Source organism: Aethalodelphis obliquidens, unplaced genomic scaffold (assembly GCF_003676395.1).
Source record: "Aethalodelphis obliquidens isolate GAN/ISIS:26980383/991018 unplaced genomic scaffold, ASM367639v1 scaffold3, whole genome shotgun sequence".
NCBI classification, from domain to species: domain Eukaryota; kingdom Metazoa; phylum Chordata; class Mammalia; order Artiodactyla; family Delphinidae; genus Aethalodelphis; species Aethalodelphis obliquidens.
Genome location: NW_020837947.1, coordinates 66,182,767 through 66,209,180, shown reverse-complemented (window position 1 = coordinate 66,209,180; position 26,414 = coordinate 66,182,767). Strand labels below are relative to the sequence as shown.

The window sequence follows — 26,414 nt, the reverse complement described above, 5'->3', positions numbered from 1 at the left end:
CTGTGACCCCAATACTACAGTGGTCACCAAAATCTGCCCCAAGTTTCGGTATATACAGAGGAACTCAGATGCTGCCTGCATGTAATCAAGAGGGTGCAGAGTTTGGTTTGAGGATTCCAATTCCCAGTTTTTGTAGCTCTTCTTGGTAGGCAGAAATGAAATTTAAAGCCTCCTTCCTACTTGCAAGGAATAACTCATGAGGTCACATAGGAAACTGCATCAAACCATATCCTGTGAGATTAATTTCTGAGTTGCCACGTTGCTCCCAGGAATACATGATTTCATTAGAAAAGCACTGATGCTGTGAAAGGGAAATTGGAAATAATGCGGAGAAACGAGACCATTTAAACTAATTCTATATCCTTACTCTTAATCCCTTTAGCCCCATGTATTCAAAGGGTGAAAACCCATCTTTATTGCAGAATTTTAAATCAATTTTTTGGAATTAGCTTAAGTCCTTTAAGATAAGGAAACAATAAGGAATTTAGCAAAAAACAGGGACGTAATAGTTTCAACTGTCCCAGAAGTAGCAAGCACATCTATTCGTTTTGATTTCGCAAGAGCTTAACAAAAGTAAACTACCATACCCATCAGGGGGTAGAAGTTTGTCACAAGCGATGCCCCAGTCTGGTAGCAGGACAGAAACAGGCTGAGGTAGTGCTCTGCCACGTGTGGCGGCGGAGTCTGCTGGTACCAGAGGGACCGAGCAAAGCCGAGGCACAGCTGCTGGTGTATCAGCATCACAGCCTGCATTGAGCTCTGTGACAGGAGGGCGGGCTCTGTGGCAGTCTCCTCTTCTTGTCCATCTGAAGGTCCCTTCTTTGCCTCTAGTGTTGGTTCTACCAAAATATCTGCGAAGTCCTGTAAATAATATTAGAGCAATTGAACTTTTAAAGTCAAAATCCAGTTCTAGTAAGACTAAAAGGAAGGGGGAAGGATGGAGTGTGAATGATCAAGAAAATGAAAAAGGGAATTACGTGCACTGAGAAATGTTTTAAAAATTACAAAACCATTCAAAGGGATGTAACAGGAACTAACATAGTGCTTGCTGTAGGTGAGTTACAGAGTAAATCCTAAGAGTTCTCATCACAAGGAAAAAAATTTTTTTCCTTTTATTTTATATCTATATGAGATGATGGATGTTCACTAAACTTATTGTGATAATCATTTCATGATGTATGTTAAGCCACATCACTATGCTGTACACCTTAAACTCATACAGTGCTGTATGTCAATTATATCTCATAAAATTGGAATAAAAAAAAAGAATTCAAAGGGCAGGTGTGTGGTACCAAGGGGACTCGTTCCAACCTCTCCATGCGGTGGGAAGTGTGTCCTGAACTCCCACTCTTCCTCCTCCTCCTCGCTCAGGGCTGTCCTAGAGTTCCTGCCCCGGTATCTGTACAGGCTGCTTTCCTGCTCGGCCTTCTCTTGGGCTCTGCGTTCCTGTTCATCCCACTCATTGATGATTTCCTAAAAAAATCACACATTCCGAAGGAAGCTTATTTGCCTTTGCTGAGGCATTTACAATGAACAAGAGGCAAGACTTGCTATCTCTTCCTCATGAAAACAAAATACCATGGTTCAAGAACAAATAAATGCCGACATCCAAGACACTAAATTCCATGTAACAGAGAGCAAATGGGATTTGTTTTCAAACTGTGTATCTGCAGCAACCTGAGTTTCCCAAACACCCCCCTGCTGTATTGTTACAATTTTGCAGGTGTGAAAACTTGCTGTAGTGGCACGACTGGGGACTCCCCATCAGGCGTAAATGGTGCTCTGCATTAAGGACAGGGTGAGGGTCAGCAACGTGGGTGTGTGATGCAGACTGCACTTGGCCAGCACCTCAGGAAGATATCCTGGGGGTCTGGAAAAGGGAAAATGGGCTGGGGACTGGGTGGTCGAGGGGAACTAATCAGGCAAAACCGGGCTATACGATACCAGACATTTCTTAAATTCCCTACTACCTCTAAAGCCCTAAAATTGGCAAAAACTATAAAGAAACCACCCAGTATTGAGAAGAACTGAGAAGATAAGCAACCCCAGGATGACAATTTGTATTAAAAGCCCAAGCAAGCAGTTAACCTTTGTCTCAGCAATTCTGTTTTCTAGAAGCTTTACCCAAAGATCTGGCTTTAAGACTTTTAGGATGGCACTGGTTTGGTTTTTTTTTCCCCCAAAAACAGAAAAAAAACCTTTACATATAAATGTAAATATTCAGTGAAAGGAACTGTTAAATGACTTACCCATACAACAGAAAACCCGCAGTCACTAAATATGATGCAGGTGGAGAATACCATAATCATGACGGAAATAAGCACTAAATTTTAGCTGTTAGATTTTTAAAGGCAAGTTGTAAAACAGAATGGACTTTCTTAGTTGTTTGTAGGGCTCGAGCCATTTGAGGACATTATCTCGGGGACCACAGAGGGTATAGCATCGTCCTCAACCAGAGCAGCCCTTTTATCTGTTAAATACTGGATCACTCTGCTAATATTTGTATTTTTTAAAAGGGTCTACTCCCCGCCACCCTAAAAAATTGTAAACCACTGGGAAAAAACAGCTGTAAAAAATTTAGCGTCACAGATGTACACTTACAGATACACGCACAAATGAGCAAGCCTATAATAGAACACACCAATGTGTTAACAGTTATATAGTTTTGAGTGGCAGGATCGAATAATTTCGCTTATACTTATTCTTTTAATTGTCTACAATGAAAACAAGTTGCTTTTGTTGATAAGGGAAAAAACAATTTATTTTTTAATTTTATTTATTTATTTTTTGCGGTACGCAGACCTCTCTCTGTTGTGGCCTCTCCCATTGCACAGGCTCCGGACACGCAGGCTCAGTGGCCATGGCTCACGGGCCCAGCCGCTCTGCGGCATGTGGGATCTTCCCGGACCGGGGCACGAACCCGCGTCCCCTGCATCGGCAGGCGGACTCTCAACTACTGCGCCACCAGGGAAGCCCTAGAATTTATTTTATTTTATTTTCTTGGCTGCGCTGCTTGGCTTGCAGGATCCTAGTTCCCCAACTAGGGATTGAACCTAGGCCCCTATTTTCTTAATATTAATAGAAGTTCATTCAATTACATGGCAAAACCCACCATAAAGTCAAAGAACCAACAAAAAAGGAGAGAATATTTGAAGTGTGTATCAGGCATAAAGGGCTAACAACACTTAATATTTTTTTTAATCTCTTAAAAATTGACAAAGGCCCCTAAACCTGACAGTTAAATGGGAAAAAGCCAAGTAGCAGACACTAGATCCCCAGTACCTTCCCACACTGTCTCACCTACACCGGGCACCGCTAGTGTCCTGTAGGCGACCTGCTCGTGCCCCCAGCTCCCGTCAGGAGGAGGGCTTACCTGACACACATGTCTGAAGAGCTGCAGGGCCCGCTGGTCCAGCTCTCCCTTGCACAGCACGTGGGAGCGCAGGTACAGGAGGGCGTTCAGCAGCAGCTGTTCTTGGGTGGGGCAGGGCCTCTGGCTCTTGCCCTCCAGCTCCTTTCCTCCCAGGCGCTTAAGGAGCAGCTTCCCAAGGCCTCGCAGGACCTCCTCCGATTTCACCGAGCACAAAGCATCTGCGTGAGCATAGTAGGTGGGGAAGGTGGGGCCCACTGATGGGAAAGCCAACAGGGATGTGGCCAGGGCACCCAGCCTGTGCACGCAGACCACACCACCATGGAGTGAGGCGTGGACCTCGCACGCCACCAGCCGCATGCCATGCTGCAGCTGCAGGACGGATGCCTGCAGCGGGGCCGCTGCGTCTGGGTAAAGGGCGAACTCCTCTGCCAGCCGCCTCCGGAACTGGTGGTGTGACTGCTGCCAAGAGGCCTCCTCCTTCAGAAGGTTCTGGGCCATCTGGGCAGCCCGAGGTCCGTCCATGTGGAGGGCCTGCAGGAGCCGAGTGAGCAGGTCCTGAACGGCAGAGGCCTTGGCGATGCTGGTGACATAGTGGTGGACCTCCTGTACCAGGGACTCATACGCAGGCAGCGGGGGCCTGAAGGCCTGCTTCTTGGACAGGCTGCAGATTAAGTTCTCCAGCTGATCAATTCTCTGGCGAAGCAACCTAAAGGCAAATTAACACAGTATGCAAATTCTGTCAGAAGCAAAGCAGCAAATCTAGACTGAGCCTCAGGAAAACGGCAGGAAGACATTTCAGATACTGAGGCATAAAATGATATATGAACAATTATAATGAAAATGGATAATATATACACAGGCATTTACCACGTGCAACACGTGTCGTTGAGCACTTCGGAGGCACGTCTCATTGAAGTGGGCACTATTACCTTCCTTTTACAAATATGGCACTGAGGTTTAAGGTATTGAGTGGTCTACCCAAGGTTTAAAGCCAAAGGTCAGGGACAGGACTGGAACTCAGAACCCACTACTAAACAGTATTTCCTAAGGTAACAGATCTCCACAGTGCACGTCATCACACCCCACTCCTTCCACATTGAGAATAAGCTCTGCTTTCAACCCTCCTGGCCCCATGCGAGTCCTCCCCCGCCTTTCACAGAGTATGTATTTTTCCTGATTATAACCATGGCTTTGGGATCTACCTGCTAATGTAGTTCAGAGATGTAGACCATAACCTCAGCTTAACACTGTTACTACAAAATGTCTTTTTAAAAAGAATATTCAAGCCAATAACCCCCAACTGGAATAATCACCACGGTGTTACCTGACGTGAGGATGAGAGTGATCGAGGACTACTTCATCCTCCAGGTCTCTTCCGGTCTGCAGCTGGGATGAGAGGCTCCGGGTCTTCCACTCACACTGCAGCTGTTGTAACTAGCGGAAGGGGAGAGACTGGTCTGCTGTGCCCAGCTAGGGCCAGGCCCCAGAGACAAAGCCCTGGGGGAGGGTCGCTCCCTGGATGGAAGGAACCTGAATGACCCAAGGGCAGGGGTTTCTGTTCCACTAACCTGGACCACTCACCTCAGAGCTGTCAGGTGAAAAGACACTATCTCACTTATGCCAATGAACTTCTAAGTCTCTGCTACAGCAGTCTGATCATCACCCCAACTAACATAATTTTCCTTCTTCAAAATATAGAACTAGTGTATCACTATCTTAATGTATTCAGTTCCTGAGTTTGGTTGGAAGTTCAAATAGCAAGAGATACACCACATTATCCGAATCTACCTACTTCCTGAGTTTTGGATAACAAACACCCAAAGTTCAAAACCTAAGGAATGCTATACGCTGTCTAAAGAAGTTACCCAAATCCAAATATCCACAACCTACTTTAGGCAGAGGGATCTGGATAGGGAAGGATACCACTAGAGTTCTCCTGCTGTGCCCTCTGCCCAGGGCAGCCTATCAGCAGAAACATCAGAATGGCCCCTCCCGGTGCCTGAACCTACTCAGAGGAACCCGCAAAGAGGAAAACACAGTCTTTAGAACACACTTCTGGGATGTCACAGGGCAGCTTATGTAAAATCATCCCTCTGTGCTCTGAGCATCCAAAGGGAGACAAAGGAGTAATATACTAAGCAAAGCCAGGCAGTCAGGGATGCAGCCCGCGCTCCAGACCCTCCCTCCATACCTCTTCCTTGGCGTACTTGAGCTTGTACTCCCTCTTCACGGCGGGGTCGAAGCGTGCCTGGGGAAGCCAGGTCTGGATCTGGAGCAGGCCCAGGCTCACCCACAGGCTCCCACGGTGGGCTGGCTCAGGCAGGTCCCGCTTACCCTCCCCCTCCCCGAACAAGTGGCGCAGGGAGGTGAGCAAAAGGCACAGCAGCTCCTTGGGCAGCGTCTCCTGCCCGGCCATGTCCCCGAGAGTCTGGGCCACGTGCTGGCATGCCTGGCTGTCCCCAGGCAGCAGCTGCTCACAGTTCTGCACGTACTCCTGCCGCCGGGGCTCGGGGAGCAGCTCTGCCAGGCCAGCCAAGTGCCGGCACAGCACCAGCCGCTGGAGCTGGGAATCCGTGCGTCTGTGGGGACAGGGAAGCACTTAAGGGTCTGCGCCACAGCGACCACCATTCCCTTCTCATGCTACTGTTCTTCCAGAAAATGACAAGACAGACTGCACTGCCTACACCTAGAGGTGAATTTCTGTTCTCACTTAATCTGATACGGTTTTCTAAGTACCACCTTCTTGATCACAATATACTTACAGCTGACAGAGTGGCTGGCCAGCTCACAGCAGGCTCTGTCGTGGACTGAAAACCTGCTCATCCAGCCAGAAAACACCCTTCCTCCACCCACTGGAACTAGCCACTATTGAAGAAAGCTCTGACCGAGGTCCCCACTACATGCTCTGGAGGAAAGACGGGAGCTGTACCGTCTACCTGGGGGAGGGAATACCTGAACTCTGCTACAGAAGGGACAGCCATGTTGGTCCAAAGCACCGAGCTGATGTCCTGGAGCTGCTGTGATCTCTCAACCCACTCCCCCAGGGTGACATGTGAGGAGGACAGGATGGGGAGGCCGCTCACATCCCAGGGACTTGCTCTGTAGCTGCTGGTCAAGACTTCAAAGCAACACTTGGAGAACACGGCTCTACTGAGACTTCCAGGACCCTGATAAGGGGAGAGGAGTCATGTTAACTTTTAGAAATCAAAAAAAAGGGTTTCAACAAGCAGCACTGGGGCACCTTAGAGGAAAGAAAGAAATTTTAAAAGGAGATTCAGGTTGCTAGGAACAGGTAAACATCAGCCTGAGACAGGACCAGAAGGGCAGAACGGGGGCGGGTGCAGTGGGCCTTTGAAGGACTCCATTCTCTATGAAGGAGGAGCAGTGGGTGCTTTAGTAATGCAGAAGAAAACCCCTCAAACCTGGGCATCAGGAAGACCAGTCATGCAGCAGAGCTGGGGGCAGGAAGGTGAGACCTGAAGGCAGGGGAAGGAGTTGGAAGACAAATAGAAGAGCCAGGGACAAGCCTGTCTCCCTGGACTGCTAACCTGGGACACAGGAACAGCTGTCCATGAACAAAGGGTTAGCGGGTCAAATACACGAGAGCAAACCTGACTCTATGCAACTCTTGGGGACCCATAAGGTTTAACACTAAAAGCTTTGAGAGATGTTTTACACTAAAGAAATCAATCTTGATAGAGCAATGGAACAGAACTGAGTCCAAAAATAAATGCATGAACATTGTGGGAATAAGGTGTTATGACAGAGGTGGCCATTTCAAAAGAGATGGAAAGGATGAACTAGTCAAAACTGGTGTTGCTAATACTGCTTTAGGATATGCTTGTTTGTATAAAATAAAAAATTTGCATCCCCACCTCACAAAACAAGATATTCAGATGAGACTGATGTAAACATAAAACAAAAACAAAAACAGAAAATATGAGGGCTTCCCTGGTGGCACAGTGGTTAAGAATCCGCCTGCCAATGCAGGGGACATGGGTTTGAGCCCAGGTCCGGGAAGATCCCACATGCCGCGGAGCAACTAAGCCCGTGTGCCACAACTACTGAGCCTGCGCTCTAGAGCCCGTGAGCCACAACTACTGAAGCCTGTGCGCCTAGAGCCCATGCTCCACAACCAGAGAAGCCACCGCAATGAGAAGCCTGTGCACCGCAATGAAGAGTAGCCCCTGCTCGCGCAACTAGAGAAAGTCCACGCGCCGCAATGAAGACCCAATGCAGCTGGGGGGAAAAAAAAAAAAGAAAATACGAGAAAATGGTTTTTTTAACTCTGTGGGTAATGAAGGAAGACTTATTTAAAAAGCATGATACCAAAGCCAGAAAGTAGAAAGGGACCGGCATATTTGAAAAGAAAACACTATAAAACTTCTGTGATATAAGAAAACGTCTTCAAACTTGAGAGACAACAGAACACTACAAATGTATTTCCAAATATATGTTGGGTAAAGTTTTAATATCTATAATACATAAAGAGACCTTCAATAATAAAATGATGATTAATGACTTTTTTTTCTTTTTTTTTAACAAAATGAGCAATAATCATGACTGGAAAATTCAGAGAAAGAAATAAAGCAATCAATATACATATGTAAAGACATTCAACCTGAATAATAATCAAAGGAATACATATCAAAATGAGATTTTTTTTTTAACTGTATGACTGGCAATAATTTAAAGTGTTAATAACACCTAGTGAGGCAAAGATACGGAAACACAGAATATATGATAAGTGAAACGTGCTCTAGTCCCAAGTCCGCCATGGTCATCCTGACTTCATGTTCTCCCTCTTCACTGTCTCTTTGCGGGTTTAAAAAGTGAAAAAATGAAAACCTACTTCCCTAGACGTTCTAATAATATTTACAAATCTCTTTAAATGTGAAGACACTTTGGCCAAGGGTTAAATTCCAATTCTCGTCACACATCCACAGAAATACTCAGACAAGTGGACAAAGGCTTATACAAGGGTAGTTGATGCAGGTATGTTTGCTACAGGAAGGGGGAGGAGAAGGCAAGAAACCTCAATGCTTATCAAGAAGAAAGTGATTAAATGCATTCCAGCACATTAGTACAGTAGAATACCTTAAAAAGAATAAGCTGGAATGACAGGTGCAAATTTCCATGACATATCATGTGAACCAAGAAGGTGGTCTTGTTTTTATTTACATATGTATTTAATATAAAAATGCATGTTAACAGAAGGATACAGAACAAAGAGTGGTTATTCCCAGTGAATTCTACATTATATACGTATATAAATACACATGTATACATATTGTGTATGTATATATGTATGCATATATATACACACACACGTATGCACACATGTCTACATGTTTCTGTACTGTTTAAAATCTTATAATGAGAAAAAATATTTCAATTAGAAGAGAAATTAAAGACTTTTTAAAGGAAATTGTGTTTACATTAATTCAGGATTTCCCAAATCATTTAAGATGGAATATCTTTTTTGAAGCTACACTTATTAATATCTTACAGAAAATAAAGTATTGCAATCATTTACTTTTAGTCACTGCTCTATCCTAGGAATAAATGTTCATTGCTAGATCCATTGAGAAGTTTCTTCTACTATCATCAGACATTTTTATAATTTTATGGCAACAAACCTTTAACGTGGGGTCCAGAAGGCACTTGGGTGTCTCCCTCTGCTGCACACCAGGCAGAGGGCTCCATGTTAGCCAGTACTCTGGATTTGTGGTCACAGTACTGCTCCAGAAAGATGTAAACATGGAATTAAATAACTCGGACCACAAAGAGATCCTTTCTTCAGTAGACATCTAGAGATAAAGGAATAATTAGATAAGAGAGTATTTGAGAAAGGTTCCATGAATCGTTATAAGGTCTCTGTCTTGTAAAACTCATCTAAAACTAACATGGGTTTAAAGATTATTAATCCTAATGTTCCTGATTTTCTGCCACCCCAGTTGTCTTGGTCAAGTCACTTAACCTATTTATAATTTTATAAAACATAAGATCTGACTTTATAAAAGTGCATGAGAAAACTTAATTAAAATAATCACACAATTATGTGATCAAAATAAATAAATGAATAAAACATTATTATCAAAAAAATTTAACGTTGTACTAATGAAGTTACATCAACTACAGTTTACCACTATTCACATTTAACAGTTACTCTTGTGGAAGGGTAAAAAACACTCTGACAATACATTTTTGAGCAAATAAAATAAAAATAAGCAAATATTTTAGCCTCATTTAACTGGAAACCAAATGAAATGATCTGTGATAAGAGTAGAGAAATACCAAGGAAATTACTGCCAAAGAACATTCAAAGTTCTCCCCTTTGAAACTTAATTCAGATAAGACTAGAGTTTTACAACATGCAGTTTTTGAGAATAAATAGATGTTCTGCAATCAGTCTGCCATAGAAAATCTAATCAGCTCATAGTGCAAAGGAGGGTTTTTGATTTTGATTTTGGTTTTTACCTTTTGATGGTGCACTAAGGACCAAAGGTCTCGAAGTTCTTGAGGAGCAACTGGTGTGTGCTTAAGACAAAACGTGATGTGATGACTTATCTCCTCCTCTATATGGGGTTGCTGGTTTTTGCTGGACCTGCTCCAAAAATAAAGAGGGAGAGAGAGTGGGCTGTAGGCTTTCAATGAGCTGCTAGAAAACTGCTATGTAAGGGAAGATGGAACACACAGGACTTGGAGTACATTTATTTAAAAATGAGCAAATAATTCTACTGGAAAAACACCTAGTAACATTCATTCATTCATTCATTTATATAAATTTATTTAATTAATTTATGTATTTTTGGCTGTGTTGGGTCTTCATTGCTGCGCACGGGCTTTCTCTAGTTGCGGCAAGTGGGGGCTACTCTTCCTTGCGGCGTGTGGACTTACTGCAGTGGCTTCTCTTGTTGCGGAGCACAGGCTCTAGAGCTGCGGTTTTCAGTAGTTGTGGTGCGTGGGCTCAGTAATTGTGGCGCACGGCCTTAGTTGCTCCGCGGTATGTGGGATCTTCCCGGACCAGGGCTCAAACCTGTGTCCCCTGCATTGGCAGGCGGATTCTTAACCACTGCACCACCAGGGAAGTCCCACACCTAGTAACTTTTAGAAGTGCAGTCAAAACAGGCAAAGAATCTTCAAGAAGTTTTGGCTTTCCAAAGTGGCAAATGACCTCCCTCTGCTTCAGCAACTATGCCCCCTCAAGACAACGCTGTGTAGAATACACGGAATAACCTTGCAAGAAAATAAGTGCCCCCAAAGGAAAAAAACTGAAGGATGGCTCACCTTCTCAGGCAAGCCTGCGTCATAAAATCCGCTGTGACTCTGTACTGCCAAAGCATAGCCAGGTACTCCATTGCAGGCCAGAGCTGAACACTCCTGGTGAGCTGGATTAAGGAGGTAAAGCCTGGCTGTGACAGGGAGGAAGCTTCACTGTGCTTTTTCTCCAGAAAACCAAGTGAAATTCCTCTGGCTTTTAGCTCTGAACACTGAGCATTCACAAGACTCTTCAATTCATCTGGACAAAAAGACACACAGTGGTCAGTGCTCAGGCTCAGATTCCCAACAGCCAGTCACATGACCATTAGCTTCAACTTCACCTGAGCTTGAGTGTCTCGTCTTAATACAGGGGTCCCCAACCCCCTGTCCGGTCCGCAGCCTGTTAGGACCTGGGCCGCACAGCAGAAGGTGAGCAGCGAGGCGAGTGAGCGAAGCTTCATCTGCCGCTCCCCACCACCCCCCATCGCCCCCATCGCTCCCCATTGCCCCCCATCGCCGCCTGAGCCATCCCCCACCCCAGCCATGGAAAAACTCTCTTCCACGAAACCAGTCCCTGGTGCCAAAAAGGTTGGGGACCGCTGTGTTAAATAATGCTATTAATACCTGCACAATTCCAATGATAGAATTAAATAATATATGTAAAGTTTAGGGAATTCCCTGGCAGTCCAGGGGTTAAAACTTGGGCTTTCACTGCCGTGGATCTAAGTTTGATCCCTGGTTGGGGAACTAGGATCCCACAAGCTGCGTGGTGTGGCCAAAAACAAACAAAAAAAAGTTTAGCCCTATGCCTGATACTTATTTAGTGGTCGGTATAGTATACAGGGAATAAATAAATAAATAAAAGGAGACTATCTAAGGGAAAACTTTAAAAAACTTATTGGCTGCAAATAAATAAGTAAAACGTATTGGCTGCAGAGCAGAGGATAGATACGCTTAGAACATCTGTCAGCTAGCCAAACTCCAGAGCACATTACCTGGGTTGACATCTTCCAGAGTATTAGCTCTGAGGACCAACCCCCAGGCCTGTAGGAGACTTTTCTTTAATGTCCATTCAGAAGCAACCATTTGGAGCCGACTAATGTCTTCCCACCATCCACTCTCCCCAAGGGCAGGCATCCGCTCTCTGATGGCAAGGGCTTTGTTAAAGACCTTCAGTTGTGAAAAACACTCCACCACCAGCTTGTCCTGAAACAATAAAACCCAGGAAAGCCTATTACAGAGGAGAAGAGTAGTTCTTTTCAGCAGCCTATTCATGGCTGAAAAAAATGTTTAAAATATTTCCTTAATGATTCTATAAAACATAAAGTTGGTTTACTCCTGTAGATCTCAGGATATTCACAGTAATACAGTTAAAAGTCTACTCAACCTTAAAAGTCTCAAGAATAAGTAAAATGATAACATTTAACAAGTCAGTTAATAGTACTCATTGAACATGTAAGAATTAAGCTGTGCAAGCAAGGCTGAGTATAGTTGAATGGCAGTCCCCACGTTCCAGGAGAGCTGCCAAAGAGGTCAAATCTTTGTGTTTACTGCATGCTTCCAAGTCGTACCTTAAAAGGAAACGGTCGTCCCAGAAACTTCTGTAACTTCTTTATACCTGTGAATCCACCAGTTGGGCTCCCCAAGCAATTCTGAATATGTTCTGAGACGGTCTGAACCTCTTTGTAATATCTTTAACAAAGGAGATAAAGGGCAGAAGGGAAGTAAGGAAAGGGGGAAATGCTGGATGGTAAGAACATCACTCACATTTTGTATTTGATTTACATTCACCAACAGGCCAAGGGAACAAACCAAAGTAAAGCCAAGAAGAAGCACATTTCAATTCCTAACCCTCCTCCCTTTAATGTCAATACTGTAGATACTGACGTTGTTACTCTAAATATGACTCTTACTTGTCTTCGTGGTTCATCAGGAGTTGCGGGATCTGACGAACCAAATGTTTTAAAACCCAGTGCCAGTGAAGGGCAAGCAAGGCCAGGCCTGGTGCATCCACTTTTACTGTATCGGCCACGGTCCAGAACCGGTCCCGCCACCGCACAGAACCCAAGATCTAAAAACAAAGTAAACCAAAACTGCTCACAAACATCTCCCAGTAAAGGACACGAAACACTGACTTCAATCATTAATCAATACTCAACATACACACGTTAAAGATCTAGCATCTGACTGGAATATTTTTAGGGATTATTAAGGCAGTCAGAGGAAGCAAAGCTCTTTCCTCCTATTATTTGAAGTTCAGTTAATCAGAGAAAGTGGAATTACTGGGTCATGTGGTAAGTGTACACGCAATGTTGTAAGAAACCACCAACCTGCCTGACAAAGCAGCTGCACTATTTTGTATCCCATCCAGCAGTGTAGGTGGGTTTCAGTTTGTTCCACTTCCTTGCCAATACTTGCTGCTGTTGACCGTTTTAATTTTAGCCATTCTGGTGGGTGGCACCGCACTGTGGTTTTAATTTACATTTCCTTGATAACTAATGATGTTGCAACTTTTCCAAGTTCTCATTGGGCATTCATTTATCTTCCGAGAAGCATCTATTCAAATTCTATTGTTCATTTTAAAAAATTGGGCTGTCTTATTATTTGTCTATAAAATTCACATGCGATTTATCAACAGTGTTTTCCTTTTCTTAAAGCTATCTATTAAGTTCTTTATTTTGACAAAATTGAATTCATCAATTTTTTTCTTTTATGAAGAATGCCCTGAAATTTTTGCCTATCCTCAAGCTGTGAAGATTTTCTTCTATGTTTTCTTTTAGAGGTTCATAATTTTAGCTTTTATACATAGGTCTATGATACACTGAGGTAACTTTTCTATATGATGTAAGGTAGCAGGTAAAGGCTCATTTTTATTTTATTATATGGATATCTAGTTCTTCCATTACCATTTGCTGAATGAACTGCTTTCTCCATTAAATTACCTTTGCATATTTGCCCCCCCGCCCCAAAACTTCACTGACCATATAAGAGGGTCTATTTCCGAAGTCTCTTTTTTGTTTCACTGGTCTATATGTCTATCCTTATGACAATAACTACTGTTTTCATTAATGTAGCTTCTTACTGCAAATCAGGTATTGTGAGTCTCCAACTTAGCTGTCCTTCTAATTATGTACTTTTACAGTAGTCTCAAGATTAGTGATTCCTTTTAGGTTTTATGATGTCAGAGCTGTTTTCATAATAATGTCACGTTATTTGCCTTTTTCACTATGTTGACATTTGCACTGATGGTACCAAAAACAAGGCGGGGGGTGGAGGGGACAAACTGTTATTGGGTGTCTGGCAAACACTGTGTGCAAAATGAATGAAGTCAACCTGTCAGTTCAAGAAAAACAGGAGAGTATTTGTTGCTGATGATAGAATTCGAACCTTCAAGTAAAACCTAGAACTTTGAAAAACTAAGAGCTTGACAACTTCCCAATACTTACAGATTTTTTCATGAAGTAACTTTTTGTGGTAATTTTTCATGAGTGTGACTTTTTAAATTTATCTATATTGAAAAATGTAACGTGTCAACACTTGGAAGATCTGATAACTCACTGAACAAATACTTTCCAAATTACCAGTGCATGAGAACATACATGCAAGGCTAAAAGTCCATCCAAAATGCAAGCCAGGCCAACGGATTTTAACGCATGACAAGATCAGTGATACTTTTTCAGATTCCACATTACAAGTAACCTTTACAAAACTAACACTTGTCAACCTGTAGTATAGAATCAAAGAATATCACAGTTATGTGAAATGTTGTTAAATACTCCTCCCTTTCCAATCTCTTAGCCACATGAAATAGAGGCCAGTTTTTCTTCACAAACTTCAATCCATACAACATACTGTAAGAGACCGAATGCAGAAGCAGGTGTGAGAATCCAGGTTTCTTCTGTTAAGCCAGACATTAAAGAGACTCGCAGAAATGTAAAACAGTTCCACTCCTCTTAATTTTTCTCTTGGAAAATAGCTGTTTTTCATTAAAAATGTTATTCATATTACCACGAAATGAATTTGTTACTGTGTTTCTTAAACATATTAATAAATATTTTTTACATTTCTCAGATTTATTTCCTAAAAGTAAATATTGATACACGTAAACACATAAACAAAAGTTCTTTGAGGGTTTTGGTAACTTTTATGACCATGGGGGGTGGGCCTTGAGACTAAAAAGTTTAAGATCTACAATTCTAGTTTAACCAGAATTACTCGAAAAATCTGGATTCAAGCTCAATTTAGTCCATATGTAACAATCATGTCTAAGAAGGATTAAGTGAATTAAAATATAACTGTTAAGATTCTGATGTTTATCAACAGGTGAGTGGATGAATAAGATGTAGTACATACATGCAGTGGACTATTACTAGGCAATAAGAAGGAATGAATTTTTGAGACACAAAACAATATGGATGCATCTCAAAATCATGATTTTTTTAAATATATTTTTTTCATTTTTATTTTATTTTTATTTTTTCGGCTGCACCACACAGCATATGGGATCTTAGTTCCCTGACCAGGGATCGAACCGAACCTGTGCCCCCTACATTGGAAGTGTGGAGTCTTAACCACTGGACCACCAGAGAAGTCCTCAAAATGATTTTAAGGGAAAGTAGCCAGATAAAAAAGAACAATATAAAATACTAGAAAACACAACTGAGCACCAGTAACAGAAAGCAGATCAGTGGATACCTGGTTGGAGGTCGGGGGGGGCAGGAAAAAAGAAGAGAAAACAAAGAACAAGAGGAAAAGGTCTGAGGGTGATGGACAGGTTCACTGTCAGGACTGTGGTAATGGTAGCACGGGTGGACACATGTCAAACATACAAAACTGTACACTTTATATGCGACTTACTATATGTCAGTTATAACACCATAAAGCTTTAAAATATGTGTATCTATTTAAATTTTTAAGAACTTCTCAAATAATATTGTACATGTAACAACACTGAAGTTGTTCTTGCCCCTAAGAATCTTTGTGCCAAGAAATATGTTGCTTAAGATAAAAACAGGTACATCTCCTTACCTCATTAACACTGGCATCAGACACCATCCCCTGGGAGGACTGTACCCAGAGCAGGATTAGCGCATCACAAAGTTCAAAAAAAGCAGCAAGATTGACCACGATTTCATGGGGCAGGCTATGATAGCTCTCTGGATCTTATAGAGTTGGTATAAACAAAATAAGAACATTTGATCAGATTTAAATCTCTGGACATTTTCAAAATCAACAGTAATCTACAACTTAATGTTATTCTCGGTACAAGGGTCAATTTGAAACGTGAAAATTGAAAGCAAACCTTTGTCTATTATTAAGTTAGCAAGTTAGTCGTGCATATCTAGAGATGTTCATAACGTCTTAATTAAAAAAAAAGCATTTGTTTAAATACGAATTCTAAGTGTGTATATGACTGGATGGATAGATAACACAGACAGATCTGAGAAGATACAAACAAATACACTATTAACAGTAGCTGCTGCGAGAGGAGACTTTTTCCATTTTTATGCTTCTATATAGTTTGAATATTTTCCAAGAAATACTGTTATCTTTTCAATTTAAAAAAAAAAAGGAGGAAGGAAGAATGAACCTGTAAGCAAATGCTTATCAGCTCACACTTTTGAGCCAACAGAACAAGTTTCAAGTTCTGGCTCTGCTACTTGCTAGAGATGTGACCTTGAGCATCTCTGTGCCTCCCTTTCCTCTCTCATGAGGCTTATCTCATGGTTGCTATAAAAAGTAAATGAGATCAAGGGACACGTAAAAAAGCACTTAGTCAAAACTACTGAATAAGGGAAGATGTTCAAACTCGAGCTGGCAAATCAAAAGGAATCAGTACCATGGCATCAGCTGCTAAATCCCTCTTACCTTCAGCAACATTATGCAGTCAGAGGCATAAATGAAGAAAGTAAAGGTAATGTCCTTACCTTTATGGAATTCAAAGGACATTCTCAAAACACTATTTCTTAACTTTCTGCCACCAACAGAAACCAAATTTGCTTCCGTAAAAATCCGTTTTTCCCGATCAAGATATATGATTGTCCTGAAATGAGATTTCATAACATAACGAATAGTTATTGGTTAATAATACTTATTACAGCCTCTACCGGCTGAATCCTGAGAACCCTTGGAACATCAATCTCCTTCAACCTGCCATTCCCCTCGTGCCTCTGCAAATTCTGGACTAGAGAGACGGCAGCAAGAGGGATGACAACTGAGCTGGGGGGGAGGAAGACAGAGGGCTAGGTAGACCACCCAGCCCCACTGTGTTGCTCTGCCATGACATGACAAACTATGCTGTGAACTCTTAAAACTGGCCATCTCACAATTAACCTGCAGTGCTAGAAGCTACCTGGGGAGGAGGAAGGGGGAGCTGCTGGGAGGGGGGACAAGGGGGCCTCAGAGGTGCTACTACTACATTATCACATGAGTGAGCTCACTTTGTGAAAAGTCATCCAAACGATATATAATCATCATTACTGTACTTCTCTGTAATGCACGTTATACCTCAATTACAAAATTATTTTTTAAATCTATTACACTAATGGCCAATTAAAAAACATTACCGGTCATTACATTAAAGGTGAGGAAAGACCAACTTATATAACAGTTATGTAAATTTATACTATAGGTCACTATGTACGTACATCTCCAACATTGGATGGGGCAGATAGATGGCTGAGGAAAGGACATGTGAAAATGCAAGGAGCTGCTGGGAATCACACAGAAAACAGCGGAAACACAACTATCCTATGATAAAAGATTAACCATAAAACAAATTCCACCGCTAATGCTTCACTAGTGTATTTATTAAAGTACCCTATTCAATTATTAAGAACCTGTCACATTCCCAGGCACCTGGACATCAGGGTCAGAATGATTTTGCTGCACATGGAGCATGAAGGAGAGGTGGTGACAAAGCAATCAAGTACAGCTTAGGAGAGGTATTATCTGTGAAGCCAGAGTGTACAACAAGGCAAAGAGCACCCAGAACAGTAGACTTCACCTACTTGTTTGCAACAGACTCTAAAAGGACAAAGAGCTGCTCAGGCTGGTCCATTTGTGGGTCAAAGTCCATCGAATTTCTAATGATGTCCAAAGCCTGCATATTCCATCGGGGATCCAGAGGAATCACATATTCATCTGGTTTAAAAAACAAAAGGTAGAATTTTGGAGTTAAACTCCTTGCCTGGCAAATTTCAGTTGAGGATTTTCATTGTTTTACTTTGATCCCACTGAGTCCTGCCGGGGAAGAGAGGGACCAAGGAAATGGTTTCAGTCCATGGTGGTAGAAAGGTAGGGTTCAACAGCTTTTATGCTATTTCCTTTCTAAAGGCAAAATTTCTTCTAACCCTGAAAATTCATTCCACCGTAGGATAGAAAGGTAACCTCTGCTACAGCATAAACATTCCAACAAATGTATTCATTTGCTCAGCTCCCACTTCTGGTTGGGAAAGAATCCATGGGCTTAATTACCCAATCTTTCGCCATTAACCATAAAAAAACGAACTTACGTGGCAGAAAATGAATGAACACATCTCATTATTTGCTTTCAGTAAGAAAAACAACTCAAGATTATTTCCCTTAAAAACCATTTCTTTATAATCACAGGATGTGCTGCTGCTACCTCTTGCTCCTTTGGCTCAAGCTCAGTATCTCTTCTCTAAAGCAGCAGCGATCAGACTCTGACCCGCTCCAGAGGTTGAGAGCCCAGCGGAAGAGGTAAGACCAAAACGATGGGAACATTAATTTGATGGTGGCTGAGCTGGATGGGTCAGTGGAGCACTTCAAGTTTTAAAGGCATCCACCATAGAGTAGTCTAACAAATGCCTATTGTGAATAGCAAGGTACACATGGGGGCCCATATCCCTAAGTCCAGCAAGACTACACAATCCAGAGCTACACAGCTGAAAGGGAAAAAGGAAGACGAGCTAATGAGTGCCAACAGAGGGCAAGCCATGTCTGCTACAAAGGGAACCTACCACTCTACTCTAGAACTGTGTTCCCAAAGACCAAAATTCCTTCATAATTGGAAAGCCATAATTAGGTCCAGCCACAACCTGACTACTACAGAAGTTTTCTCTATTGTTTGATTTCTGCTCAACCATTTAGCCCGTTACCTTTAGTGTACATAAGGTAATTTTAAGTATACATAAGATTATAATTATGTAAACATAAGGTTTAGCACAAAAGCATTGTGCATATTTTTTTCTAAACCAAATGGGTAACAGTATGTTTTGATCAACATCAGATAAAGATTGAGAAATTCTGAATATCTCATTTGATTAGATGGCTCAGACGGCTACTCCTTTTATCATTATGATTTTGTTTTGTAACTTTGTATTTAAGGCTTTATAACTTCATCATTAAGGTTTTCTATTTTCTGAAGAAACTGATCCTGTACTGTTTCCCCTTCATCTCAAAATAGATCACAGTTTCTGTTAACAGTACTAGTATATCACAGAAAGTCATAAGTGAAAGGGACCCCAGAAGAATGAATTTAATTCCCATATTTTTCAAACAAAGTCAGCAGTGTGAATGATGGGCCCCAAATCAACAAGCCAGTTTGTGGCCAAGTTGGAACTGGAGCCCAGTCTTCCAACTCCTGTGTTCTTCCCACTACATTGGGTGCCATCATCCTTTCAGAAACTGAAGAATGCATAATTTCAAAAACAGTAGCAGAATTTGCATCTGGATACCCTGAGTCTTCTTTAGAAAAAACTGTTATAAGTGGGAGCTGTAACAGATCTTTTCCCCATGAACTCAATGGACAAGTTTCCCAGAGTGCTGAGAGCTAGAAATCAAGTCAGGTGCAGTACCTGTTACATTTGGTTGTAATATTTTGATGACATTACTGACCCCAGATGAGAGAGAATTTGAGTAAAAATTCCTAAGAGATGCAGCACTGGCTTCCAAATGAATCTGTACTGACTCTGTGGAGGAAGGAGAAGCAAATGTTAGCATCTAAAGCAGTGCCGTCCACTTGAACTTTCTGTTCTACAGCTGCTGTCACAGTAGCCATGTCACATGTCACATTTTAGTGGCTACCTCTGGCTAGCAGCTGTCACATAGGACACCGCAGATACAAATATTTATACAATTTTTCTCTACACGTTTAGACATCACATGTACCACACAATAATATACACATACGCTGGCTTATCTACAAGTTCTCGTGCAGCAGAGACTCATGTAAACTCAATTACTTTAGTCAACAAGTTCTACCAACAAATTCCATGTCCTGTACTTTACAATCTGTACAATGTTGTTAACTGTTGCTTTTCCCTCTCTTGGAATGAAAAAAGTACAAAGAAATCAAGCACGACCACTTAGAGCATTGGAACGAAAATAAGATTAGAATCTTATGTACTTTTATGGGAAGTAAATTTAACAAAAGCAACCCTTTCCCAGATAGAATGCGTGTGCAGCAGAGTAAGTACAGCAAAAAAAGCAGGATGTTCGAAAACTTAAAAGTAACATAATATAGTACATTTTCCTTCTGGATTTGATAGAAAGCTGGATGGATCCTGAAATGCTAAGGATTACGTGGAGGAAAAAAAAATTTATCTCAGGGAACATCTAAGGGCAGATGTGTTCCTTAATATTTTAACAGCTATATAAGCAGTAATGCTAAGTCATAAACGTCCTGCTAGGAGCTTCCCCAGATGTAATTTTAACAGTGTAGTCGGAGAGTAAAACAACTGCTGAGTTACTAAAGCCGGGTAAGTGTACTTAAATTCCCTCATTACACAAATTAAGTTTCTCTACTCACCAAGCCCCTGTGGCACATTCTTGGCTAAATGATAAAGCCATTTAACTCTGAGCATCCAGTCTTGATTGGTTGCTCTTTCTATGAGCAATTTAACAGCCACAGCCAGAGCATCTGGTTCATCGATCCAGTAAGTATCCATTTCAACTGAATTGAATTTTAAGCTCTCCGGGTGGGAGGACTGCATAATTTTCTCTAAGTCTGGCAAAGTAAGAGGCTGAATCCTGAAATTCATTGCAATAGGCTAAGTTAGTACTAGGGTTAAATTTTCATATTTCAAAGAACCAAGACAATAACTTTACAATGAATGTATCAAAGAGGTTAACAGGGAAAACATGAGTCCCTCCAAAGGGGGACAATTAAAACATGTACCTATAATAAATAATAAATAGGGAGCAGTATCACAACAAACAATGGAACTGTGTGGAAAATGGCCACATAACATTCTGGTCAAATATGTTGGGTCATGACCATTACCATCAAAAAAAGAGAGAGGGAGAAAGAAAGAGAGAGAGGGAGGAAGGAAGGAAAGAAGGAAGAAAGGAAGGGAGGGAGGGAGGAAAAGTCAAGATGCCAAAGAGATACAGACGCTCAAGGCTCCACTAACCTTGCCCAGTTGCTCGTTTTCATGCTCAGCCTGTTGAGACAATATACTAAGATCTGTCCATCGCCTCGGACTTTAGAGAGATGAGAATCTTCCGTAGCAGAGACAGCCGAGGGCAGAGAATCTGGCCACAGCCCCATGGCAATAATGGAGTTGCCCCAGGTTTCATGTGCTTGCAGAGAACAAACGTGTTTCTCCAGTAAAGCCTGCACAAGCTGGTAGGAGATAAAAACACATGGTGTACAGGCACCGAGACACAAGTGCTCTTACCAAAAACTAGCAGGGCAACAGTAGTTTTCTAGACCCCTTGTGATCCTCTCACAACACTCAGACACATTCCTCAATATACAACATTCAAGCTAAATTTCACTTTTTCTGCTGAGAGGCAAGTTTCAAGGAATATTTACATTTACGCTGTTTTCCAGAAAAGTGCCTGGATACCAGATCTCTGTTAGAGCATAACTGCAGATGGCTCTCTTAGGTCATTAAAGTTGCCACCAATAAAGTTTCCTCCTATTACCTGTAATGTTATAACGTAGAAAGCTGTGTGAAACACTTCACAGTACCTTCTGGTTTGCTGGTGAAGCCTGGGAGCGGACATATGCGTCCCAGCATGCTTCAGAAAAGGCTCTGTCTAAGCTCAGCCCTCGCTGTAGGTATTGCACAATGAGTAAGGCTGTGTGAATGAGTGTTGACAACGAGGACACTGGAGAACCTATAAAGAAGAAATAGTGCCATCCATGAGCAATAGATTCTGAAAAATCTCCAGTGAAAATGGACAAATTTCACTTTCACATCAAACTTCCACTCAAACCCACCCAGATATTTATTTTAGAAAGCCTTCCAAGTGGACTATAGGGGGCTCACTAGCACACAATGAACTTGTGGGAACATTCACATTCCTTGCCTCCTATTCCGCCCTCCTCCCCTCCTTCTCTGTCAGCAGTACCTTTTGGGGAAGTGACTAGATGACTCATTTACTAATGTGATAAAGCCTGGCCACATAGACCCTTGGATCTAAAGCTGACACACACTGAAGGGGGCAAAATGAGCATGGTGCCAAAAAGAACCATGGGCTTTGAAATCCAACAGATCTGCTTTCAAATCCCAGCTGTCATTATTAACTGTTTGGATTTGACAAGTTAATCTACCTCTCTGAGCCTTATCTGTAAAATGGAAATATACCTTGCAGAACTACTGTGAGGACTAAATAAGCAGCCAGCATTGCACCTAACACAGAGTAGTTACTTAATAAGTAACATTTCATTATTTTTCATTATTGTTATTATTACTGCTCTTTCTTGTATATTTGGACATTTAGAAGAAGTAACACCTATCTGTTTTAAACAACTCAAAGTTCCCTCTTTATTCAACCTTCAAGAGATTCAATGATGACCGTGAAGATTTGCAGGACAAACTTCATCAATCTCAGTGCGAAAAGCAGTACAGGTATTCCTCTGAGTGTGGGTCTCTGACTGCATGCATCAGAATTCCCCAGGAAGCTTCTTTAACATGCTGATTCCTGTGCCTTGCTCACACCTGCTGAACCCAATCTCTTGGGGAAGAAGGGTACCAAGCGCATCTACATTATTAACAGGCTTTCCTGGTAATTTCCATTTCCATGTACACTAAATGTAAGAACTCCTGAACTAGCAGTCAAATGGAGCAACATGAATTTCCAGAGGAAGAAAACCCTGCAGAGGCCTAGAAGTCAAGCACCTTACCTACAACAGCACTTCGGGTCTCTGAGTGCAAAGCCAGAAGGATGTCACACACACTGCCCCCCACCAACCCAAGGCTGTGCAGTAGGACTTTCAGATCCAGGTCATCTGGGATGCTCCCATCCCCTTCTCCTGAAATGTAGATTTCAAGTCCACGATTCCTCATAGCTCGGGATATTTCTCCATGCACAGGATCCATTGAGAGAAAAAGTCTAGTAGTATAGCAATTCAAAGGAAAAAAAATCAAAATCTCAGTGCAACTGACAGTGCAGCTCAGCAACAACTGGTGAGGGCAAATCATATGTGGCTCATCTTCAGGGAGCTCATCTAAGGTAACACTGCTAATTCAACGTACAGATGCTGTTTACATCTGCATTCTATCCTCTAGTTCCAAAATGCATCAATACAGCAAATCAGTTTCTCTAAACCTATTTTCCTAAGGAACTAAGTATTGTATATCCAGTGCACCTTTAGTACTGAGGACTGTAAAATTCTTACTTTCAGATATTCCCCACATCAGGCAGTGCTAATTCATCAATTATTCTAACTCACCTACAGAGAAAAGAGAAAGGAGCAGTGTCTCCAGCAACACTTAGCTTCGTAACATTCGATGTCCATCAACTTCTGCATCTAGCTGTCTGACAGCTCACACTTACCTCCAAAGCTAAACAGCTGATTGCAGCTAACCCTCCCCACCCCAAATCTGCTCCTTTGCCAGTCTCCCCTTTCTCAATGAATGGCACCCCTTTACCCAATTACTCAAGCCAAAACCTTAGATGCCATCTTTGCTTCCTCCTTTTCTTAACCCACAAGCCCATGAGCAAGTCCCACTGATCTGACAGCCCTAGTCTAAGCTATCGTCTCTCACCTGAACTGCAAAAGGCTTGTAACTGGTCTCCCTGCTTCCAGCCTTCACCACCAACCCAAGGCAGGGACCTCATCTTTCTTATTTACTGCTGTGCCCCCAAAAGCACAGCAGCACCTGGCAAATGGCAGAGCCTCAGTAAATATTTGTTAAATCAATGAATGTATGAACATGCTCATGACTGAGTGTACAAATACGATACGTAAGGTGGCCCTAATGAATGGTCACCTCTGACATCAAGGCTGTCAGATTCTGAGGCACAAACTTAAGAGGCATAAATACCTGAAATTGGGATTTGGTGTTATGGTGGGAGTGGATCCATCGATGATTCCTCTCTCACTAACACTGAGGACACCTCCAGGTTCCAGCAAAGCATTCAAACGATCCAGCACCGACGGGCTGCAATAGGGAGAATCCAAATGGGGGACAGGCTGGCGTGCCACACTGACTGCTGCCCTGGCTCAGGCCTCTCACTGCGCCTGACCCATGTCTTCCCTTCAGCACAGATCACGTCCCCGTACAGAACTGTGATTCTTCCAAGATCTCTTTTCCTATCAATGCCTGTTTTCACTCTCCAAGGCACACAGCCCAGTGATTCATACACAGTAAATATACAAAATGTTTGTTGAATAAATCAAGGAAAATGATAGAAAGTTCCCTGAACTAATAAAACTGTCTTCTCTTTCCCCTTCCCTCTCCCCCACTTCCCAATATTATCAAATTCATTTAAAGGTAACTGGATTGTAATTTGAAACATTCTGAAAATGCTCCAGGTAGAAAAGCCCATCACCTGACCTGTATTATGCTCACTGTACAGGCAGAATAGTCTTACACTTGCCCTTTTCCTTACTTTAGAATCAAGTGGTATACACTGAATGCACATTCACTAAATGTCTGCCCTGTGTCAGACCCTCCATTTCAAAAATCTGTACTTAAGAATGACCCTAACAGGGAATTCCCTGGCAGTCCAGTGGTTAGGACTCAGCGTTTTCACTGCCGTGGGCTGGGGTTCAATCCCTGGTCAGGAAACTAAAATACCACAAACTGCGTGGCGTGGCAAAAAAAAAAAAAAAAAAAAGAAAGAAAAGAAAAAAAAACCTAACAAAAGGAAGCTTTCTGATATTAAATACAAAGGTGTGACTCAAAGGATGTTAGTTGGAGAAGTAATCCAATTTTGTTAGCCTTCGGTTCAGCTCAAAACTATCTGCTAGAACTAAAATATCGTAGCTAATAACCAACTACCATTGTTCACCACTGGGAGAAGTCTATAGAATATAGCTGAGGATGTGTTTCTAGCTAAGAAAACAGTGGATTAAAAATGCCAGAGCTGGAATTCCCTGGTGGCGCAGTGGTTGAGAATTCACCTGCCAATGCAGGGGACACGGATTCAAGCCCTGGTCCAGGAAGATCCCACATGCCGCAGAGCAACTAAGCCCGTGCGCCACAACTACTGAGCCTGAGCTCTAGAGCCTGCAAGCCACAACTACTGAGCTCGTGTTCCGCAACAAGAGAAGCCACCGCAATGAGAAGCCCGCGCACTTCAACAACTGTGCACACCAATGAAGAGGGAGGGAGGGAGGGAGGGAGGGAGGAAAGAAGGGAGGGAGGGAGGAAAAACAAAACCAGAGCTTCCACCTGGGTTTCTACTTTGACAAGCATATCTCAAATTTCAATCAGACCCACTCATGATTGAATAGAAGGTCCTTACTTGCAGAAGTTAACATTGTCCATCAAAAGCCAATCTCCAGACTTCAGGGCCCGAACCAACATGCTGTCAACCCATTCGAACGTGCCACAGCTTCGGCCACTGGCTGACTGCATAAGCTTCACACCAAAGCTTCGGAACTCTTCCACGAGTCTGGCAAACTCTGAAACGTCACAGCCACAGTATTTAATTTCAAACCAGGGCAATCAAAAACAAACAAATAGGGCTTCCCTGGTGGAGCAGTGGTTGAGAGTCCGCCTGCCGATGCAGGGGATATGGGTTCGTGCCCCGGTCCGGGAAGATCCCACATGCCGCGGAGCGGCTGGGCCCGTGAGCCATGGCCGCTGAGCCTGCGCTCTGCAACAGGAGAGGCCACAGCAGTGAGAGGCCTGCGGACCGCAAACAACAACAAACAAACAAACAAATAAAACAAAAAACTAAGAGTTTATTAAAAGAAGCCTGGAAACTTCTGGCCCAGTTCTTTAAAGTTTCATAATAGGGTAAACAAAAAGATTTTCGTTTTTGTTTGAACAAAACAAGTAAGAAAATTAGGTTTGGGGATAGAAAATACTTAATGGCTTTCTGAATGAATGGCTAGATAAAGTTGACTCAAGGGTGATGGAGAAGGGAAATTATCTTTATGTGTTTTAATTTTTCAAATGCGGAAGGATAATGTCTTCCACCTATTACTGCATTTATACTATAGTAAAGTGCTGTTAAGTCGGCACAATGCAATCAGTGTCATTAAACAGGGCATCCTTTGTAATGACCATATCATATACAGTAACAACCGGTATTTATTTGCTTCATAGTTTAGATAGTCCTTTCCCAGAATTTTTTCAATTGATCTTTCTTATTAGAAATTGTTTCCTTATATAAGACAGATAACCAACAAGGACCTACTGTATAGCATAGGGAACTCTACTCAATATTCTGTGATAACCTATATGAGAAAAGAATCTAAAAAAGAATGGATATATGTACATATATAATTGAATCATTTTGCTGTACAACTGAAACACCACATTGTAAATCAACTATACTCCTATAAAATAAATTAACTTTTTTAAAAAAGAAAGAGAAGAAATTGTTTCCTGACCCTTTTTCATATCAT

At 42.2% G+C, this 26,414-nt stretch overlaps 1 protein-coding gene across 6 annotated transcripts in view; it reads right to left on the bottom strand.

Moving 5' to 3' along the window:
* The window catches only part of MDN1 (midasin AAA ATPase 1), a 157,922-nt gene that overhangs the window by 46,777 nt on the left and 84,731 nt on the right, over positions 1–26,414 (bottom strand). For 5 of the 6 annotated variants that reach the window (XR_003429489.1, XM_027090484.1, XM_027090476.1 and 2 more), the window contains exons 44-65: positions 25,304–25,463; positions 23,878–23,994; positions 22,734–22,942; positions 21,576–21,724; positions 21,013–21,224; positions 20,409–20,629; positions 19,456–19,569; positions 17,647–17,779; positions 16,564–16,679; positions 15,665–15,798; positions 12,550–12,707; positions 12,208–12,328; positions 11,632–11,842; positions 10,664–10,895; positions 9,854–9,983; positions 9,013–9,183; positions 6,326–6,540; positions 5,565–5,952; positions 4,698–4,807; positions 3,374–4,079; positions 1,312–1,473; positions 588–861 (exon numbers count right to left, since the gene is read on the bottom strand). Coding sequence is in view for 5 of the 6 variants with exons in the window: in XM_027090484.1 (XP_026946285.1) it covers positions 588–861; positions 1,312–1,473; positions 3,374–4,079; positions 4,698–4,807; positions 5,565–5,952; positions 6,326–6,540; positions 9,013–9,183; positions 9,854–9,983; positions 10,664–10,895; positions 11,632–11,842; positions 12,208–12,328; positions 12,550–12,707; positions 15,665–15,798; positions 16,564–16,679; positions 17,647–17,779; positions 19,456–19,569; positions 20,409–20,629; positions 21,013–21,224; positions 21,576–21,724; positions 22,734–22,942; positions 23,878–23,994; positions 25,304–25,463 (4,443 nt within the window). In the remaining variant the exon portion in view is untranslated. The remainder of the gene's footprint in view (positions 1–587; positions 862–1,311; positions 1,474–3,373; positions 4,080–4,697; positions 4,808–5,564; positions 5,953–6,325; positions 6,541–9,012; positions 9,184–9,853; positions 9,984–10,663; positions 10,896–11,631; positions 11,843–12,207; positions 12,329–12,549; positions 12,708–15,664; positions 15,799–16,563; positions 16,680–17,646; positions 17,780–19,455; positions 19,570–20,408; positions 20,630–21,012; positions 21,225–21,575; positions 21,725–22,733; positions 22,943–23,877; positions 23,995–25,303; positions 25,464–26,414) is intronic. The other variant, XM_027090458.1, reaches the window with a different exon arrangement.